The sequence below is a fragment of the Sparus aurata genome, chromosome 4 (assembly GCF_900880675.1).
Source record: "Sparus aurata chromosome 4, fSpaAur1.1, whole genome shotgun sequence".
Classification (NCBI taxonomy): Eukaryota; Metazoa; Chordata; class Actinopteri; order Spariformes; family Sparidae; genus Sparus; species Sparus aurata.
The window spans coordinates 38787708-38809177 of record NC_044190.1 but is presented as its reverse complement, the minus strand read 5'-3'; the positions used below and the strand labels follow the sequence as shown (position 1 = coordinate 38809177).

At 39.6% G+C, this 21470-nt stretch overlaps 2 protein-coding genes across 3 annotated transcripts in view; one reads left to right on the top strand and one right to left on the bottom strand.

Annotated features, from left to right (window-relative positions):
- Nucleotides 1-3213: 3213 nt before the first annotated feature.
- On the top strand, nucleotides 3214-14928 carry arfgap2 (ADP-ribosylation factor GTPase activating protein 2). 2 transcript variants are annotated; one of them, XM_030413430.1, is made up of 17 exons: nucleotides 3214-3352; nucleotides 5458-5576; nucleotides 5841-5913; nucleotides 6007-6138; nucleotides 6726-6806; nucleotides 7594-7699; nucleotides 7856-7912; nucleotides 8966-9010; nucleotides 9713-9765; nucleotides 10373-10509; nucleotides 10713-10844; nucleotides 10971-11099; nucleotides 11213-11365; nucleotides 11463-11589; nucleotides 11714-11798; nucleotides 12703-12827; nucleotides 12922-14928. In XM_030413430.1, exons 1-17 carry the CDS (start codon nucleotides 3281-3283, stop codon nucleotides 12940-12942), a joined length of 1647 nt encoding a protein of 548 aa, XP_030269290.1. In that variant the 5' UTR covers nucleotides 3214-3280; the 3' UTR covers nucleotides 12943-14928. The 2 variants fall into 2 exon arrangements, with proteins under 2 accessions (XP_030269290.1, XP_030269291.1); XM_030413431.1 differs by lacking the exon at nucleotides 8966-9010.
- pex16 (peroxisomal biogenesis factor 16) overlaps nucleotides 14858-21470 on the bottom strand; it is a 7167-nt gene continuing 554 nt past the window's right edge. The window contains exons 2-11 of the mRNA XM_030413432.1: nucleotides 21430-21465; nucleotides 19705-19781; nucleotides 19290-19423; nucleotides 18462-18562; nucleotides 17885-17965; nucleotides 17505-17657; nucleotides 17263-17335; nucleotides 16637-16756; nucleotides 16381-16445; nucleotides 14858-15609 (exon numbers count right to left, since the gene is read on the bottom strand). Coding sequence (XP_030269292.1) covers nucleotides 15551-15609; nucleotides 16381-16445; nucleotides 16637-16756; nucleotides 17263-17335; nucleotides 17505-17657; nucleotides 17885-17965; nucleotides 18462-18562; nucleotides 19290-19423; nucleotides 19705-19781; nucleotides 21430-21465 — 899 coding nt within the window. The 3' untranslated portion in view covers nucleotides 14858-15550. The remainder of the gene's footprint in view (nucleotides 15610-16380; nucleotides 16446-16636; nucleotides 16757-17262; nucleotides 17336-17504; nucleotides 17658-17884; nucleotides 17966-18461; nucleotides 18563-19289; nucleotides 19424-19704; nucleotides 19782-21429; nucleotides 21466-21470) is intronic.

The following is a 21470-nucleotide window of genomic DNA, read 5'->3' as shown; positions in this document are numbered from 1 at the left end:
CTCCTCTAGAGTTCACCCAACAGGACCGACCAGATCTGTGCTGAACTCTAACTATTTATTATGTTTTTGGAAACAGGGCACACCACACGTTGATGAGATGATCATGTTGAGATAACTTTTGTGCATTTGTTTGATACAGCAGTGGGTCACAGCAGGTGTCCAGGTGTGCTGTGAGATTGTGTTACATTAGTATTACAATAAACAACTATGCATTCATTTCCTGATACGGAGAAAAAAATCCTTAAAAAATCTTCCAGAAACCTCCAGTATTTCACTGATAACACAATTTTACAAAATATTAAATGAATTTGTGAGTTATTTATCTGTCAAATTATCTTTTAGCATTAGTAGATAAAAGATAACTTGTATAGAGTGATTAGATAACACGAATATAGGGGCTATTATGCACAGGTATGAATACAGGTGTGCCTTAAGATTTTGGGCGGCTCTTTGTTCTGCCGTGAGCACAAACATTTAGAAACCACTGTACGGACTTCCATTCACTTTGCTTTGGCTTAAAGTTAGCAAGTCAGGAGGCTGTACCCTAACTGGAGGGGATAAAAATCATTTCAAACAGTTCTAAATCATTATTTCCAATTGGAAATCTTTATTTCCAATCTTTAACCACACTGTAGTGCTGTTCACACTGCACTTAGCTCCGGGCTAAGAAAGTGTTCACGCTGGCACATTCCACAGGAGACTTACCTGAACTTCCGCTCCGGGCTTGCTGGCCCTGCTCTGAAATCAATGAAGAGAAGTGCTAGTGTAGTAACACAACCTTAGAAGCTTCAGCTGAGCGTCAGAGCACGCGTGTGTTTAACCCGGGGCTATTAGAAGTGCAGTGTGAATAGTGTAGCTCTGGGTTTGTTTAGGTTTAACCCGGGTCAACGAGCGCCGTGTGAAAAAGTGTCTCAATCACGCCAGCTATCGTTAGCTCAGAGCTATCGTTAGCTCAGAGCTATCGTTAGCTCAGAGCTATAATTTTTCTATTTTCTATATTCTGTTCTGTTTTTAGGGTGACTTTAACATCTGTCTAGGGACTACAGATGAAAAATAGCCTCTTGGCTAATTCTGGCGCATTTACAGTAATGTTTTTTTTTTAAGATTTTTTTTTTTTTAAGATTTTTTTTTCTGGCATAGACACCTTTATTAAGCAGTAGACAGATAGGAAATACGGGAGAGAGAGGGAGATGTGACATGCAGCAAAGGACCTCCGGCCGGAATCGAACCGGGGTCAGCTGCGTATATGGCATGCGCTCTAACCACTCAACCATCTGCGTGCTTACAGTAATGTTATTAATGTGCACTCTCCCTGTTTTCAAATAAACTAAAACTTTAAATCATTAGCTCCGGGCTATCGTTAGCTCAGGGCTATCGTTAGCTCAGAGCTATCATTAGCTCCGGGCTATCGTTAGCTCAGGGCTATCATTAGCTCAGGGCTATCGTTAGCTCAGGGCTATCATTAGCTCAGGGCTATCGTTAGCTCAGGGCTATCATTAGCTCAGGGCTATCGTTAGCTCAGGGCTATCGTTAGCTCCGGGCTATCGTTAGCTCAGGGCTATCGTTAGCTCAGAGCTATCATTAGCTCCGGGCTATCGTTAGCTCAGGGCTATCATTAGCTCAGGGCTATCATTAGCTCAGGGCTATCGTTAGCTCAGGGCTAAGAGCAGGCAGCGTGAAAAGTACTAATATCAAGAATACCTCATAACATCTGCATCATCGTGAGCTAATCTTGACTATAATAAAATTACATACTTACCTGTGGTTTTATGTGTCATATTTTATGTGTTTATTAGTTTTTTGTGTGAAATCTTTAAACCACTGAGTAACCAAAGCTATGATTATTAATTAACTTGAGGAAAATTGTTCTAGTTATTGAAATGTTTAGATTTAAGGCTCTGTGAATCTGTTTTTTGTTTTTTTTGTCTTTATTTTGATTTGACAGATGAGGCTCATTGTTTTCAGCCAAAGTCTGAACAGTTTTGCTTATTTTGACAAGATAGATTTCTGTATTTGTGTCTTTATGCTCCTTCCATTACTTTGATGCAGGCTGGGCGCAATTAGAAAATAATCACATATAACAGTCGTATTTGCAATCTGAATTATAATGGCAGCTGCAGGCTGTGGGCTCATGTCACCTGGATGTTACTGAACCTGCAGTCCTACGCAGTCCTCATGATGCAGAGTGTCTGAATTTTTGAATGTCCTTCTTTGCAAATTTAACCCATAAATTTACCCATAAATGCATTCATGTAAATGACAATATTGAAAATATACAGCTGAGGTCTCACATTTTTGTCATCATCTAAGAAAAACGTTTACACATATGGCTGCTGGAAAAAGCACAAAAGTTATTACAAACCAGACAAAAAATAATTGTTTAAGGAGATTTTTAGAAAATAATACATTTTATGTGTAATGCATTAATAAAAGACACCTTTCTAATTGTGTTTGTTAGATAATGATTAGGTGAGAGCCAACAACAGGGATGTGAATGAATACATAAATAAATTTTAAAAAAAGGTAGATTAATGTACACTGGGATAAAAGAGACAAACCAAAACCTTTGTGAACCAGCAGGAGGTACTGAAGAGTAATTTGCAAGAAAGCTCCTCCTCAGTAAATAAATAAATAAATAAATAAATCTCTGATTAATGATTAATCCACCACTGTAATGTTGTTTTGGAACAAGATTTAAATACATTTATCAAAGAGGAAGGTCTAGACCTGCTCAGTTTGGAAAGTGTCATGAGATTTCTTCTGTTGTGAAGCGATGCTATATAAATGAAGACTGATTGTTTGATTTGTGTTTATACCAAATCCTAATCTGATTATTATAATTCCATATCAAAACTGTAAGAAGTAAGATATTTCATGATGAAAGTCACAATTTAGTTGCATTTTGCTAACATTATAACTGTAAATAAGACAAATCTATAAAGCCTCTTGTAAAGATAAAATAGTCCTTCAGACCAACTTCACTAATCTTGCTTTCTGAACCCATTAAGTGCTTAACGCTGATTGGTTGAGCAGAGCAGGTAACTGCTGGATAAATAAATGTGATTGGATGAGAGGGGAAATTGAGAAGAAGTGTAAAACATTATTCGAAGGCTTATTACACTTTAAAGTTTTTTTATGTTGATGTTTTTATTTATTCAATAAATTGTTTTAGTTTCTGTGTGTAAACAGGGACGATCAAGGACATTATAGCCTTCGTTAGATTTGAGCCACACGGCGACCCGTACTGACGTCAGTTTATGGAAATTGTCACAGTGGCAAGATGGCTACGGAACCAAATAAGACTGAAATCCTCACGATTTTCAAAAGACTGAGATCTATCCCAACAAACAAGGTAAAGTGACGACAGGCCACGGTTCGTGTGTCTTTCTGTCGGCTCGGTTCGTGTTGGCAGTTCGTCGGTTAGCCTCGTCTATTCGGGTCGGAAGCGGTTAGCTTCTTGGCTAACTGTTTTCTAGCTCGTAGCTAGCTAGGCCCACGGTCAGACCGCAGAGAGAAGCTAACGGCGGCTAGCTTACCGGTAAAGCAGTCAAACATAAAGGCCACGTATACATTTTGTGTTCGCTGATGAAACTAAGCACGTAGGTTACGTTACGTTTTGGAAATGAAAGGAAAATATGTTAATCTATAAACCTAACTGAACCTAATATGTATTAAGATGAGGCACGCAGTTTAGTAAAGACGTTACACATTTGAAGTCGTAACGTTGGACAGTATTGAACCATATGTCGCTAAAGCTAGCAGTGTCTAATGTACAGTAACAGCTTATGTTATGTATGGCAGCTTGCCTGTCACAGCCACATGCTCACTTTTATATTCATTAACACTTGAAACTGAGCTAGCTTCAATACAAGCGTATGTTATATGATTGTCACACTGTAGTCCTGTGGCTATGCTAGACCAGGATGTATGGTTCAGCAAATGTGAATCAGACTGGCATCTCTTGTTTCTCATTATTGTTTTCATCTTAAAGATTAAACCTGGATCTATAGAGTCAATCACCTGTTCCCCTTTTCAGTATCTGTTTTCCTTACAGATGACAAGGGCTGAAACTGACTTCAGTGATATGTCAGTTTATAAGTTTCCAGTGTAATCTGTTATTTGTTTCATCTCTGAAATGTAAAAACAAAACATGACATTGAAAAATCGCCAGTGAGTCCAAGTTGAGAACTTGTCAATGTCTCGTATTGCCTGACTAACAGTAATAGTTAGATCTACAAGTGAAAAGCAGCAAATTGAGAAGCTGCAAAAAAAATAATAACTTGGCAATTTAGATTTAAGATTGACTCATTATCATCATTAATTCATTTTCAAAATAGTTGGTTATATATTGGGTAGTTTTAGTCTTTGCTCATGTTTATCAGTTGTATTTCCTGTTTCTTACTGTCACATGATGTCACTGTCTTGTTTTGCCTGACACACAGTCCAAAACAGATTTTACTGATTTGAGTATTATGTAATGGCGATGATGCAACTATACATAGCTCCAATACAGATTTTATAACTATTGTTACTTTAACTCTCGTCCCATACTCTGGCTTTTTCATGTACAGCTTAATAAAAATACACAGCTGTCAGTAGTCAGAATTATAAACAAACACACAGTAGATATTGAAATACAATAGTGTAAACATCCCAGAAACACTAATGCCATACTCTATCAACATACAGCACATATTTCTGATACACATATAACCCACACCAAAGTATAATTAGTAAAAGAAAAAAGAAAAAAATTAAAATTACAGCTCGCCGTTAGCCAGCACTCAACCTTCTCTGAACATTCTCACATTTGAAAAATAATATTTTGCTTGACATGTGATTTATATGATCAGTCAGTTAAGAAAACACTCAATAATAAATCATATTTACTGTTCATTCCATCTCTACTCGAGACTAACCAGTATTTCGTCATAGCTGAAAATCCAGCATGACTCAGAACATCTCTGTTTTGTGGGTTCTGCCTTCAGTCTTTCCAGTGCTTAATGATGTTACCACATGGTTGTGGCCATCAACAATTTGTTCTGCCAACTCATTGCTTACAGTCTGCTGCAGTGGTTTCTAAACTGGAAGGTGCAGAGTCATACATAGATGGCACATAACCAGGGAATGCGTTTTGTCCAGTTTAAGACAGGTGTACCTGCAGCCTTTCATTGCAATAATTGTTGGAGCAGAGACTTCATGAAAGTTCCTGCATTTACGAGCCCTACTTGGTGTTTGACTTGCCCCCCGGCGATCTTTATTGTTGAACCTTGTGTTTGAATTTGTATCCTTGGGCTTTCGGAAGTCATGATAGGCATTTACTGTATAGATAATTGAGAAAATATCACATGTCATGGTGGTTGTAATGCTGCAGAACAGTGTAATTAGCACCCTAATGTTTGCCACTGAGATCTCATTAAAGTTGTTACATGAAATGGAGGCTCTGTTTGTGTGCAGGTATGTTTTGATTGTGCCGCTAAAAACCCCAGCTGGGCGAGTATCTCATATGGCGTGTTCTTGTGCATCGACTGCTCTGGCATCCACCGCTCCCTGGGTGTGCATCTCAGCTTCATCAGGTAGGCTTCAGCTCCACAACAGTAATCATAGCTGTCAAAGGTAATCATGGTGCGTGCATCTGTGACAGTTTGGCTGAGTGGTCTGAGAGAAGAGCGTGAGTGAGTGCATCTAAACCATCAGTGGTTGGAGGAATGTGTTCTGTGAATACTTTAGTTTTTTGACCACAGACTGTAAATAAATGAAAATCTTCACAGACACTTAGTGACCTGTCCTTTCACGATGAGGTTTGCTTGAGTATTTACTTCCCTTCTTTTTCCCTTCAGGTCCACTGAGTTAGACTCCAACTGGAACTGGTTTCAGCTCAGATGTATGCAGGTTGGAGGCAATGCCAACGCGGTAAGTCGGATGTGGCACTCATGAATCTATAGTAATATCCCATGTAGATTCCTGCAATGTGATTCAATAACTTCCTTCTCCTTCTGTCTGAAGACGGCATTCTTCCGCCAGCATGGCTGCTCCACAAATGACACTAACGCCAAGTATAACAGCCGTGCAGCCCAGATGTACAGAGAGAAGATTCGGCAGCAAGCTAATGCTGCTCTGTCTAAATATGGCACAGATGTGAGTATCGGACAGATGAAAACTGTTTGGGGAGTAAAACATATCATGTAGCCTAAATCATGACAGATTTATATTTTACTGATGCAGTCAGAAGGAGTCCAGCAGGCTTAACGCTTGAGTACTGTTGCCTTGTCATCTGTTTTTGTGTCCAAACATCATAAAACTGCATATTTATCTTGTGTTCTGCGCCGGTTAAAGATTCCTCATTCTTCAGTGATTTCTGTCTGTTTTAAACTCAGATGATTACAGAAGTAATCTGAAAGAACCTGCCAGACTTCATTACTCCTAACTGGAAAAATAACACATTATTACAGAGGACACACTCACATTTATTATAATGAAACATTGCTTAACCCTGGAACACTCACAGTCAAAATAACAGAAATGAATCGATGTCTTGCGGATCACAGACACGTTACGTAACAGTGGTTATCCTAAGTGATTATCAGTGTCTCAGTTATGTTAGCAGATCCGGTTCAGAGTCCACGAGTAGTGTGTACATGATGATCACATCACCGGCAATAAACCTCTTCTTGGAACATAATTATTAGAACTGATTAGAGCGTCTCTTCGTCTCTTTGTCACAGCTCTGGTTCGACTCCTCTGCAGGAAGCACTCCTGCAGCTCCCGAGAAGAAAGAGGCCGACTTTTTTGCAGAACTTACACAGGTTTGATATTTCTTTGTAAAATTGTGCCCTGCTGCCAAGTTCAACACAAACAGTCTGTGAGGAAAATGTTTTCTGATTATACATAAGTGTTTTTTTCCCTGTTTTTTGTGGAAAGGAAGTATTTTTCTTTTTCATTATTTTATCAGTGCTGGATTATTTAAGGCCAATTTAGATATTTGACAGATAAAAACAGTTTTTTAAATATGTAGAAACATAATTCAAACAAATGTTATTGATAAGGGCCTCTTTAATTTGATAATCAGACAGTTGTGAAATAAAGTTGTTTAAGACATAATAATGCAAAGCAGCAAGAAACTTTTCAGCCCTCGGCCTTCGTCAGCGTCACTATGACATTTATGTCTTTCCGCTGCTGTGCTTTTATTAGAAAGGATTATTAACTAACTTGCCAGTGCAGAAAACTTTATTTAGTGATTTTTCATTGGGCACCCATTACACTAAGACTTTCCTATTGAGCGCACCAGTTCTGTTGTGTTGAATTAAACAGCTGTGACCAAGATACCAAATAAAATAGAAACTATAACAGTACATCTGAAACTTTATTATTTATTGTAACCTACAGCTGGAGTGAGGGAGTGTTGCATGCAAGTGAAAGTCTTCTACATCATTAAGTTCACACATTGCTAACTAAGCCGTTACCCTTCAGACACATCCGGTGCAAAATGTTTCATTTTGAGTTTGTGTTGAGGAATGCTGCTGGACCTACGAAGAGAATCATAAAAAAAGGACCTGACTTTATGGATTATTGTGCTCTTCTTCATGTCTTCAGCCTGCTAATGACTGGAACATGGCGCTGCCTTCTGAGCTGGAGCAGAATGGAGCCGCTGTCAACATGCAGCTGACAAACTCAACGGCTAAAATCCAGGATGAAAACCGTCAGTAAAACAAACTCACACATTATACTCAAATTAAAAAGGGAATACGGTTTTACACATGAAAGTCAGTTAAGCCCGTGACAACACTTCTATAACGTCACTTATTACCCTGATGATAATTTGTTGTGTGAAATTTTTTCTTCTGATGTTTTATAGAACCAGAGGACGGACCGAGCATCGACGGTCTGAGCACATCACCGAAAGCTTCCATCGGTGAGTCTGTTAGCTTGATTCAGCCTCTGAGAGGAAAGGCACAAACGTTTCTCTGCTCTGCCGTCACGCCACCACAATGTCATCTGCAATTACCCTGCTCGGGTTTGACGTTTGTGCTTATTCAGAGGATACACACTGTCCCCAGTCTTACTCTATAGTGTCTTATCTCTCAGTCACTGTGTGTAACCACTAAACATATCCCAGTTAGATGTTATCCTCTGAGTAAAACAAGACTTTGTATGACAGAAACAAACAAACTAAGAGTCCCACACTCATCTTCTAGTTATGCAGCCTGGTAATTAGCTGTACAATAACAGAAGAAATATCTGCACACGTTGCTCCTTTTTAATTTCATGAAGCAAACAGTGTGCATGTTGTTTTGTTCCTCTTTGGACCCATGAAGATGTTTTTGTATCTCATTTCCAAATGTCCTCAGAAGACCATTACTTTCATTATCAATTCATCTGATTATTATATTATTGTGATATTTTTTTGAAGAATAAAAGTTACATTACACGGCATGTCTCATACAAAAATTATTTAAACAATGTGCTTCACGAAAGATGTAAGAAACAAGAATGTAAAAAAAACGGGAGGAAAGCTTCAAGAAAAAATTGAGAAAGCAAAAACCAAAACTAAAGGACATCTTAACGATTTTAAACAGAGAAAAACACCAAATGATTCCACTGAAGAAGCTACACAAAAGTTAGTTTGTGTTGATCCAATAATTGATTTATTGACTACTCATTAGGATTTGGCCCGACTCCCGACTCACGTTTCCACCGTCATCCTTCTGCAACAGCTCACGTCTCAGAGTGAGACCTCTCTTTGTATTTCTGGATATAAAAAGCATCTCATTATTTAACAAACACGTCTCGCTGAAGGAATAATTTCTGTACATTTAACCCTCAAACATGTAATCGGAAGGCTCAGGTTTAAAAGTGCTGGAATTCTACATTAACATGTCCAGCCTGCACTGCATTAAGTAGCCTAATTTCATCTCCCTCTGTGTTTTGATCATGACTGTGGTCACTGGTTTGTCCTGTGATGTAGAGGACTCCATGCGTCTGTCATCACGAGAAGGACAGACACGTAAAGGTGATCAGTGTGAGCTGTTGTGTGCGGTGGCTGGTTTACACCTCAGACGCATGGTTGTGTTGCTCAATTGACATCCGATCAGCCGCCTCACATTCTCCTTCTCTGCTTGTCACGCAATGGATGCAGCTCACTGTGCAGAGCTCACGACAGTCGTGTGCTATTTCTGTAGAGTACCTGCTGTGATCTGAAGAACATTCTCACTCAGAAGGATTATTGAAGACACCTCTATTGTGTAAAAAGAGAACCGTCATTGTCAAGCTGAATGGGATTTGTATTTTGCTGCAAGCACTTCACATGTTTGGCGTGGCGTCACAACTCAGAAGGTAACGTCTCCCTGACAGAAGAGATTAAAGGAGTCTAATTATAGTTTTTGTCACAATAGTCTGAGAGATTTAATTCCTCTTTGTGTTAATTCTCTCACGATACAAATGCCTCTGAGGGCAAACTGACTGACTAACATCAGTGTTATGAGTGTTTCCGTTTTGTGGCCCACGTTTGTGAATTAACAACAAAAGCCGACTAAAGCCGTGTTTGTTCTCAGTCTGTTTCTCTGCAATCTCAGCTTGTTTTTCAGAGCTGGTGTGTTTTTTTACTTGCTTTGATGTCATGCCGACAGGGTTAAACTCCTTCTCTAATGCTAACTGAAGACTTAAAAATAAGAATGTCTTGCAGTCTTTTAACAGATTGTCACTTATGTTACAGAAGTAAAGACCTCCATCATTGGAAAAAAGAAGCCCATGGCTGCCAAGAAAGGGGTGAGTCATGTTTTCAACAAACCGCTCATGTTGTGTTTCAGGAGCAGTCGTACTTGGACTAAAAACTCCACGAGTTGGATTCACCTCTTCAGCAATTTCACACATTAAAGTGTGATAACAAGTGCTGTGGAGAAATACTGCTCATGTGAACAAGTTGCTGAAAGTATTTTGGCCTCCTGAACGAGCTTGAGTGTGAAACTATAAGTTTGAAACTTAAAGAACAAATCTGTGGGAGTGGAGGTAGAAATAAGTGAGCTCACCAGACCTCTGTGGCTGCTCCTCATCCTGCTAAACGTGATAGTTGTGGTCTTTTGATTTGGGGTTGTATGAGGTACTTATCTCTAGTCTACCTGCAGTAGATGACCGTCAGCTCTCCCTGTGTGGAGAAGGGGAGCGTTGTACTGCTAAACAGCACAGACAGAAAGATGTATTTAAGTGATCTAAAAGAATATATATCTGTGTAAGTGAACGTTATCTTTTGAACATTTTTGTTGAATGAACCTAATGAGGGTCAAACATTACAGTCAAGGAGCAACAAACTCAACATGTTTGGAGTGGAATATTTAAGCTGGATCTAACATGTGTACCTCGTTTCTCACTGATGCAGCTCGGAGCAAAGAAAGGTCTCGGTGCCCAGAAGGTGAGCAGTAAGAGTTTCTCGGAGGTGGAGAAACAGGCGCAGGTGGCCGAGAAGATGAGGGAGGAGCAGGCTGCTGAGGTGAAGAAACAAGCTGAGGAGTCCATGTAAGGAGCAAAGAAATATTATTTTATCTCTTATTTTCACTAGTGCAGGTCTCCATAAAAAATGCTGTTTAAATAATTCCATAAAAAAAATTGTTTTTGTAATTTCTACTCTGTTTTATTAAGAGGTAAAACAAACTGAGGCTACAAGAAAAAGTGTAATTTTCTGAACTTCTGGTCTGACGTCACTGGTCTGGATTTTGCAGTGTGGCCTCGATGCGTTTGGCCTACAAAGAGCTGGAGATCGACAGGAAGATGGAGGAAAAGAAGATTCAGAACATGGAAGGCAAGAAGAGAGAGCAGGCCGAGAGACTGGGCATGGGCTTCGGCTCCAGGAGGTAACGTCACAACACTAATGTTGTTTCTGTCCTGAGATCAGAACAGAAATAAAAAGATACTGTGTGCTGTATCTGTGTGATGTTTGTTTCATCTCTTAATTACTGTGTGTGTGTTTCCTGTTGCAGCGCCGTGTCTCACTCAGTGATGTCAGAGATGCAGGTGATTGAGCAGGAATCTCCCATCGGAGCAAAGTCCTCCTCTCGCTCCAAACTGGACATGTTTGATGAGCCGGGTTTCACCTCTGGACCCCCAAAGTACGTATGACACCTGCTTTTTTTTTTTGTCTGCTTCTTTATAAATGAGTTGACCCTGTTTGATTTTGTGCTTTGCCCACATTCTCATTAATCAGTTGTACTGGATGTTTTAGATATAAGGACAACCCGTTCACAGTGGGAGACAGTTTTGGATCCCGGTGGGACACTGAGGGAGGGACCGCCTCCTTTACCACCTCCTGGGCTCTGGAGAAAGAGGACCCCAAAGAAGAGGTCACCATCTCTAGTATTCAGCCCATTGGAGAGAGGTATTTACACCCACTCTGCCTTTTATTCTTTAAGACACGTCGACAGTGTTGACTGGACTGTGATCAGCTCTGATGTGCTGTCCCGTGTTTGATCCAGACTTCCCAGCAGAAGAAAAGCCGAGGTGTCGGCTCCGGTGTCAGAGTCGAGCGAGGCCAGACAGAAGTTTGCAAATGCGAAGGCGATCTCTTCGGACATGTTCTTTGGTCGCGAGACCAGCGCAGAGGTGAGAAACTTCAAATAACTGAGCTCCAGAACCACTTCTGTCCGGCAGCTGTGTGTTTTATAAAAGTTTCAGAACTGTGTCGTGTTCTTACTCAGATTTTTACTTTAATTTCATCTTCTCTCAGTACGATGCAAAGACGAGACTGGAGAACATGTCTGGCAGCACCTCCATCAGTTCAGCCGACCTGTTCGGGGACGGCAGTGATAAAGGTAAAACCTGTTTGTTTTGTCTATGTGTGTGCTGCTAATATCCTCTATTGGTCAACAACAGTCATGAAGAGACCGTGACAATTGATGTGAGAGTCTAAAGCCCATTTCTTCCTGTGAAGACGTACATCTTGTATTTTTGTGTAGTTTTTAGTTGGCTGACTCATTCACATTCGGTGTGCTTGTGAGTGACCGTCACGCTCACTGATGTGTTTTTAATGGAGCTCTGTGGCAGAAGATGTTTTGAAAAACAAACATCTTTTCATCTGATGTGCAGATTTTGCAGTGGATGCTTAATGTTAGGGATTAAAGAATCTCTATATCAGCTGATATACAGGACACACGTTTTTTGTCCCTCGAATGATGTTGGCAAACAGTTGTGATACAAAAATCTGTAATGGAGGCAGAATATTTTGCGGTGTAACGAAAGCTAGAATGACTTCATTGAACTAAAACAGTAAACTTCACTTGAAATGTAACAATATTAAATCAGTCCAGGCATCATTTTCTGCATCCTGTTCTTTAAAATCAGAAATGTATCGTAATTGGCCGATATCGACAACATAAACACTGATGCCAGTTTATCAGCCAGAAATATTGACCAACACAAATATAATTCAGGTGTTTTTGATTGAACTCAGATTGATTGAAAGCTGCTCTAAAACACCCGATCTTTTCAAAGATGATTAGTAAAATGTCGATGCCGGTTGATAGGACACAAAACTTACGATTTGTTGATTAACTCAAATCATACTCCCTTCATATATTCTGTCCCGGATCAAACTGTTGTTTAAAAAATGGTTCATATATTACGATCATGTTTTATATTTCGCCCTCACACCAGGTGACAGAAAACAAACATTATGAAATGCATGAAATTGGACAATGCTTCCTGTGTTCCTCTCAGGCCGGGCCTCGGGCTTTGACAGCGTGCTCCCCTCCGGTCCGGACATCGCACAGTTCAAACAAGGAGTGAAGACCGTAGCGGGCAAGATGGCCGTCCTCGCCAACGGTGTCATGAACACAATCCAGGTGAGACGTCAGTCACCCTGAAGCGTCTGGATATCATCTCCAGCCTCCACACGGATGTTTGCTAATTTTTCTGTCTTTGCTCGTGTTTCCTCAGGATCGCTACGGCTCCTACTGATCAGCCCTGAGAAACTAGCACCAACCTGTGGAAGACATACTAACTAACGCCTGTGTAGAGCCAACCAGCCTCCTCACTGACACGAGCATTTGGGCAGAGTCGATTGGACGAGAGGGAGGGAGGGAGGGAGAGAGAAGGATTGCATGGGGAAAAGAAACTCTCGCCCGTCCTCCTCTAGAGACTTTTTTCCAGGAGTGAGACAGTATTTTCTTCTCTCATTCTCATTTGCAGACTCTTGAGTTTTATTTTCATAATGGAAACCATCAAAGGGTGTACTCTTTTCTAAACCGAGAGTTATGTTGTAATTTACTGTCGAGAATTTTTCGGTCTTAGATTTTCAAAATGACATCAGAGTTAATTCTACTATATTTTATTCCTTCTACGTAAAAATCAAAGTGTTGTTTTTTTGATTCATATTATCAAATACTTCATGCTTAAGTCTTTTATTTTGTTTTATTGTGATATTAAAAAAACGTGCAGGATATATTTTCAACTTAAAGTGTTAATTTGAACAAGAATCCACCATGTTTGCATTCAGTGTTCGATTCACTCACTGTAGAGTTTGTTTAGTTTCTTTTTTTTTTATTCATTTACATAAAGCACTGACAGCCAACTGTCTTTACAACTTCTGAAGGTTTGTGAGCTTGGAATTAAACATTTCTGTCTGGGTGAAAGTAAATATTCTTAATCACTGGAGCATCAGATATTTGATGTCCTAGCTGCTAATGTTATTTATTTTCTAATTTTTTTTTTTTTAAATGTTTAAATCCAGGGAGCACATAGAGACAAATACCTCTGGTTTGGAAGCATAAAACACAGCGCAGGGTAATTGGATTTTAAATGAAACCAAACAATATTTGACAGAACAAATCAGCATTGAGTGCAATTTAAAGTATGCAGAGAATAAGTCTGTTTGGATACAGACGTCAGATAGAACGTGCAAACTCCCAGCTCATAAAACTACGATACTTCTTGACTATGCATCTCCATTTTACGACCTTCAAAGAAGCTTCACTTCGATGTGTTGCTGTGTGAATCTGAAGCCTGCCTAAAGGAGCAGTTCACTCAAAAATGTGAACGCAGTCATCATCTCCTCCCTCCTGACGATTTAAAGTCAGGTGAAGTGTCCAGAACATTTCTGGAGCTTCACAGTAAAACAGTTGCAACATTCTGCTAAACAACTGAAGCAGCTGGAGACTTGGATTACACTGGATGAGCTTCATGGAGCCAATTTATGTTTCTCAGTTGTTCTTTTACATTTTAAATCAAGTCTCCAGCTGCTTCAGTTATTTAGGAGAATATTGCAACGCTTAATGTGAAGCTCCAGAAATGTGTTGTGGACTATGAAACTTGACGTCAGCATGGAGGGAGGAGAGGATGACCGGATGACCTGATTCACATTTGAGTGAACTGTTCCTTTAATGTTTTGCTGCCTTTTTGTTCTCTCACAGTTGAACCTTTTCTTTTGGGAGGCGGACGTCTTCAGTTTACATTGTTATCTGTTCACTCTCAGACATGTTGGCTGCTGGAAAATATTCCTGACATTTGAGGTTGTGAACCACGTCGCCTCAAACCGACGACGAGACTAAATGATTTCCAATATTTTAACTTTTTTTAAGCTGACAAATTTTATTCCAGGAGCAGGAAGCATGCAAGTATTTCCATCAAGATCAATCCAGTATGAACCTCTGTGACAGGATCAGATGTATTTATCGTGGTGTGACACCTGACAACCTGCAGGACTTTAGGTTCCAGGCAGACTTGACAACATGTAGATGAGAAGTGTGGAAACCGGTTTGTAATTTTCTTCGACAGATCAAGGGTGTCAAATTTTTCCTCGCGTGGCCATGCCTGTTTATGTCCCACCCATCATACACTCTCCAAAAAGTAACAAACATGTGGACCGAAAGGATGAAACAGTCAACTATTTATTTGTAGGCTACAAAAAGAAACTTATTCAGTATGTTATTAAAGATTGAAAACATCTGTGTTGTTCTGCTCCTTGTCTCGTTCACAAACACACTCAGCATCTATCATGTTACAGTAGCTCACAGCTGGATGTTCAGCGCCTGCTGGTGGAAGTGAGGAGTGGAGATTTGTTTAGCTCAACCTTCATGTGCCTCTGGAGATATTTCTGCCCTGCAGTGAACAAACATCACTGCATATGCTCCTGATAAGATGGCACTGCTGGCACACATCCTGCTGTAAATCACACAAACCTTTAATACAATTATGAACTCAAAGAATGAAGCTCTCCGACGTGCCTCAGACATGTGAGGGAGTCTTTGTCTTCACCATCAGTCAAACTGGTGATTGGTAATAAAACCTGAAGCAAAAAAGAAGAATCTGTTTCCTGGTTACTGAAATTAAAGTCATACTCGTCTTGGTTTTATACATTAATTCACCTTCTTTAAATCTGAACACATTTTGTTGATTAGAAGGTCCTCGCTGATGGTCAGAAGTGGTAATCGTTGCCACGTCATTCTATCAGATCTTTGAGGGAATTATAGCGAGTCAGTGTTTCTGTCTCTGGGCCTGACAGTTCCTCTCTCATCGCCCCGTTAAGTTGATTTGCGATTATCAAAGGTCAGAGTTCATCGCGCAGGTCTTATCCCCAGTTGTAGAAGTAGATCTTCTGCCAGGTTGGGAGGTAATCCATCAGAGGGCCTGAGCAGAGAAACACAACAGGATCAATACAAGCACCGACATGTCACCGAGTCGTCTCTTTAGCTGATCTCGTCACAAATCTGAACGTTCTAGAACTGAATGACTGAACTGTGAGAATCTAACTGAATGAACCATATAGAGCAGGTTCACACTGACAGAGGTGATCTATTCTATTCTATTTTGCTGTTCATAAAATAAAATATTTACTCTCATACCAAGTTGCTACCAGTCAGTTTTATTTGGGCCATTGTTATATGATAGAACGAGCGATGAAGAGCAGAAGTGAAACTGGAACATTCAGGTTGATTTACAATTACATCCAGTGTAGAGCCGGAGTATTTTCATGTTACTGTGAACTGAGGATTTATTTGGACCGAACCAGAGGCAGAGGTGACTGGAGACAAACCAACACAGTTCTGCTGACTTTGATTTAGATCAGGTCCAGTTTGGATGAGGTGAGTTTCACGATGTGTTAACGAGGAGATTAAGCTTGTTTTAATTCAATCAAAGAGAGAAACTTGAATTCAGACGATGTTAGGTTTTATTTCCTGAGTACAAATATTTCCTTTCTTGATATTGAGTTTAAGATTTTTTAGGCTAAAAGCAGCCAGCTGAACCTACAGCGGCTCTCAGACCATCACCTCATTCCTTCATTCGTGCCATATCGTACATATTGCCTCTTTAACTTTGGCCACTGTGAGTCATGAATATTTAATGTTGTATAGAAATAATTTAAGCAGCTTTTAAACGCAGTATGACTTCAGTACTTACGAGCCACAAGGCCGATCCCTGGAATATGATCAGCCAGAAGTCTGAGCAGGAACAGAATCTTTTGTCTGGAGATAAAGAAACATGATTTAAGTTCAGAGTAAAACTACCAAACACTTATATTATCATATATTGAATATCTTTAATGAAGCAATCGATGGAAAATATTTTCTGCAGATTAAATGTTAATAAAACAGTTGTTAGTTTCATCCCTGACAGGACAGATTACATATTCTTGAAGACATCCAGAGATACTCACTCTGAGTATTTGTCATAGAAAGGCGAACGGAGAAGGTAGTACAGCAGGAGGAAGGTTCTCCTCTTCATCTCAGACCTCTCCCAGCTGTTCTGAAATTTTCTTTCGCTGAGGACAGCGAAGCTGAAGGAAGAAGGACAAATAACAGAAATAACTTCTTGTGCTGTGATTGTGTTGAGGGACAAAGATGAGACGACATCCTGAAGTAAAACAAGACCTGAATGACTCAGAGGAACAAAGTTTCACCTCAGATGACACGAGACAAAGCAGCTGTTGGTCGTACATCTGTCTATCAAACCTGTTCTGTTTCACAATTAATGACTATTTGAAATTATTTTACTTATTTTTAAATCACATTTTTAAACATTTGTTTTATTCCTTAAAAGCCTAACAGAAGATGAGGCTTTCAAGTAAACCAATAAAATAAAAAATCATCTCATTGTTTTTTCTTTGCCACTTACGTATTCATGAATAAGAAGTAAAAAATATCTTGTTGGAGGAGGGTTTCTTTCAAAGAGAACTACATGGATTTCTTTGTAAAATAATTACATACAAATAAACGTTTTAAATGTGTGAGTGTAATAATCTGTTTAAGATGAATGTGAATGACTTTCACAAAGGTTGTTTACCTGGAAAGGTCGAGGGCTCCGGAGACGAGCCACGGCTTCCAGGACTGTTTCCCACAGAGTGCGAGGCAGAGTACTGAAGTCAGGAGGGTTTGTTCAAGGAACAACTGTGTGATAGAAACGTCTCGAGTGGGACAAACTACAAGATGATCTTATCCACTGGGAGTAATATTCACTTTGTCTTTAAAGAAGGTTACATGTTCTTATATGTGTGTCACACAGTAATAACAGTAAGTGAAGGATACAGTGTACGAGCGGCTTTCCGATGTACACAGACTCAGCGAGGGTCTGCTGGAGGTTCAGGTGTGTCGGTCTGCTGTGCAGCTTCTCCCCGTTTAATCCTCTCCTGCTCTTCTTCTGACTCGGTGCTCCCCACAGACGACTCTGCAGGGAGGGAGCTGAAACACCACAGAGTCCCGTATGATAACATATTTAGGTTAATCTACAGAACAGCTGGTATGTTTTCATTTTTAAAAAGTCCTAATTTTGATTCTTCATAGCAGACATTTTGGGGAAAAGGAAAAGCACATGTGTCACTCATAACATTAACAACTCAACTGTCCTTTAGGTGAAGGAAGAGTTGAAGGAATCACAATCACAATAACAGAGTTTTAACTGGTCTTACTGGTGCCCATCGGCCTGATGACCCGTCCAGACCTCTGGCCCACAAATGCTGGGTCGTCCTGCTGCTCCCCGGTATCGTCATCTGTGGAAAAGAGGAGGGAAACAGTCCCATCTAGTTCTTATACATCACTTTCTCAATGCACATGATAAAAACCTGCGATAAACCCACAAACAGACGTTTGACTCCTTTCACATTTCCAAGAAACAAGTTTGACTTTCTGTTTATTTTTGTGCCGAATAGCAGCAGAAACAGCAGAAAGCCGCCGATCGTAACTCATCAGAAAACACCCAGACAACATTCATCTTGTTTTAAAATCTCTTAATCAATAATCCTCTGAAAATAGACACATCTTTTTGTTTCTAGAGCTGCTGATGGAAGTTGAGGATTGACACATGCTGTTGCACATGCTCAGTATCGACCAGGCAGTTGGATAGGAGCACTGAGATTGAACTAAAGCAGTAAATGTGCCACAAAACCAAAACAACGAGCTAAAAGAGGAAAAAAAAACAACTTGCTCTTTCTCATTTAAAAACAAGGAGAAACATTTAAGACGAATCTCTACAGGTGGATAACTGACCTTCACCAGCAAAATCTGCACCTCTGTCGAGGGGGATTATGGGAGGAGAAGTCTGGATGCCAGATTTGTACCGGAGAAGAAGAACGAGGCGAAAAATTGCCCTGAAGATGAAAGTGAGAAGAAAACATTGTCAGAGACACAAGAGAGGACAGGAAATGTCACAGTGGGATATCTAGAACGCTATTTATGTATTTCCTTTATAATCATTCACTCAGTCTTAAAGGGTTATTACACAGTTTTACAGATGTGACAACATGTGGAGTTTCTATTAACTTCTGAACCAATCGCACAAAAACAAGACATTTTTCAAATAAATCATATCAAAGCACACTTAAACTGGGAAACTCTCTTTTGTGTATTTAAAATTGATGTTGATGTTTATACATTACATGGCCAAAAGTATGTGGACACTCAAAAGTTCCTCCCCTATTATATGAACGTATTTAAGTACACTGCTCCAACAGCCTCCACTCTAATCGATCAATTGATTTTATAACCTGCTGATGAGATTTACTAACATTCAGACACAAAAGCATCAGTGAGGTCCAACACTGACGGGGTCTGCCTCACAGTCAGTGTACCAGTTCATCCAGTTCAGGTGTTGGATGTGGTTCAGGTGCAGATCAGGTAAATTCTTCTACATCAAACTGGGAAAACCTTTTCCTTTCTGGACACATATTTTGTTTATTTACTGATTATTTTTATTTAAAGTCAAACTGAGAAACAAAAAAAGCTGAATTCAGTCCAACAGAAATTCCACGGTTTCTCTCATTATTCCAAACTTTGATATTTTTAATTTCCATTCTAAACATTAAAATAAATCCATACTTGATAATCTGAATGAGTCCGATCACCAGCCAGCGGCCGACGTCGCCCCACAGCTTGCAGGCTCCCATCTCCAGAAACACCTCCACGTACTCCAACACAGAGAGCCACGTCAGGAGTCTCTGCTGAGAGAGAGACTGGACGCACCACAACACACGAGTCAGCAGGTTCACCGTCAGACTACAGCGCAGAAAACATAACACTCAACTGAAAACTACCGCTGAGGATCTTTATGGTTATTCTTCTACAACTGCGGCTGGTTTCTTCAAAGATAGAAAACACTGGATTATGTTCTCACAGCCATCTTGTTTTGTGAAGAATTTTAAGTTTGCATTCCTGCTGCACAATTAATCATAATATCATTAAAATCACAATATCCAAATCACAAATACTGTAATCGTAGTATCTGGTTCCTCACCACAGTGAAGGCACATTTCAGCCCTTTGCGCAGAATGCTGTCATTGAAGAGCACCAGAAGGTTTGAGGCAGAGTACACTGAAACAGACACACCGCCAGGGAGAGGGAGATTATCAGGAAATGTGTTGATTATGCACCATTTATTGTACATCAATGTAACCATATAACAGAATATTTTACTATTGCAATGTGTGTATAATCAGAAATCCAAATATATTTAATAATAATGCTCAATGACCAAACCGTCTGTTTGAGAGGCTTGAAGCTGACAGTTGTTACGGACAATTAATTCGAAATGACTTGTAGATTATCATAACAGTTGTTGATTGATTGATTGATCAATAAATAAATCTGCTATTAGTTATAACTTTTCAACACAAATCAGTGCTACTATATTTAAGGCAGACACCAATATCAATATCAATTAAGAGCTTAAAGGATAAGTTCAGCAAAATTTAAAATTCAGTCATTATCTACTCAAAATTGGTTTTAAACTTATTTACACTCTTGACTAGGGGTGTGCCAAAATATCGATACTACGATAGATCGCGATATTTCGTCTTGAGGTACATTATCGATACACTGGTGCCAAATATCGATATTTAAAAATGTAAAAAAAAAAATATATATATATACAGTATATATTTTTTTTTTTGGCCCACCACCACCCCTCTTCGGAGGACAGCTTTATCTTTATTCAAACATAGGTATACAACCAAATAAAATTTAAAAAATGGTTTAAGCAGCTCTGAAACCCACACATATAGATATTTAATGATAGTTGTAGTCAGTGTGTGTGTTAAGAAGAGACACTGTGCAATATACTCTTTGTTTACTTGGCGGTCACTCATGTGAAATTGATTGACAATGTTTTGTAATTCCTGTGAAATGGATTCAGTGCAGTCAATAAATTCTGAATTTCTTCAGTGACACAGATATCGTGATGTATCGTGGATGAAATTTCTTGCAATATGCCGATTATCGCAGAATCGCTGTATCGTGATATTATCGTTATCGTGGGCAAAATATCGTGATAGTATCGTATCGCGAGGTACCTGGTGATACCCAGCCCTACTCTTGACACAGGCCGAGTCTGTGCTCCCACTTCAGATGTGATGTGATAACGCTTTTATCTCAGCAGCTACAGTAAAGAATTCAGCTTTAAAATTCAGTTTGGGATCTCAGAGGCTTCTGAGGCTTTTTTTCCCGTAATTCACTATGTTATAAATCAAGTCTCCAGCTTCTTCAGCTGTTTAGCAGAATACTGCGACGCTGTTTTGCTGTGAAGCTCCAGAAATGTTTTGTGGAAGACTTCACCTGACTTCATATCATCAGGAGGAGGAGAGGAGGACTTTTATGGGGGGTGAAATGTTCTTTTTAGAGCTTAAATAATAGTCTCATAATGTAGTATCAGCTTACATTCATGTATTTACTTTTACAAAAACATCTAACATAGAAACCATTTCAGATCAGGATCTCTGAAATGTGATTTTGTTGGACATTTTGTGATTGAAAAACAAACTTGACAGAACTCTCTGGTGGACCAAATACTGATGAGACTGCTGCTTAGCTACCTCTTTCATTTCTGTGCATTAACTTCGTATAATTTACAGGTGAATATAGTTTAAGCACATACTGATTTATCAGCCTGGGAGATTTATTGGCCTAACTATAAGGTACTTATTGGCAGGTGTGAGTGCAAGAGTGACCTTTAACTTTTACTTACCTAGTTCAGATATTTCATGGGAATCTGCAAACCGACCTGCA

Bases quoted from the DNA above. Each gene is read 5' to 3' on its own strand.
- arfgap2 (XM_030413430.1), top strand. From the start codon at position 3,281: ATGGCTACGGAACCAAATAAGACTGAAATCCTCACGATTTTCAAAAGA. The intron at 5,914-6,006 runs GTAAGTCGGATG...TTCTGTCTGAAG, and splicing joins TTGGAGGCAATGCCAACGCG to ACGGCATTCTTCCGCCAGCA. The intron at 9,011-9,712 runs GTGATCAGTGTG...CTTATGTTACAG, and splicing joins AGAAGGACAGACACGTAAAG to AAGTAAAGACCTCCATCATT.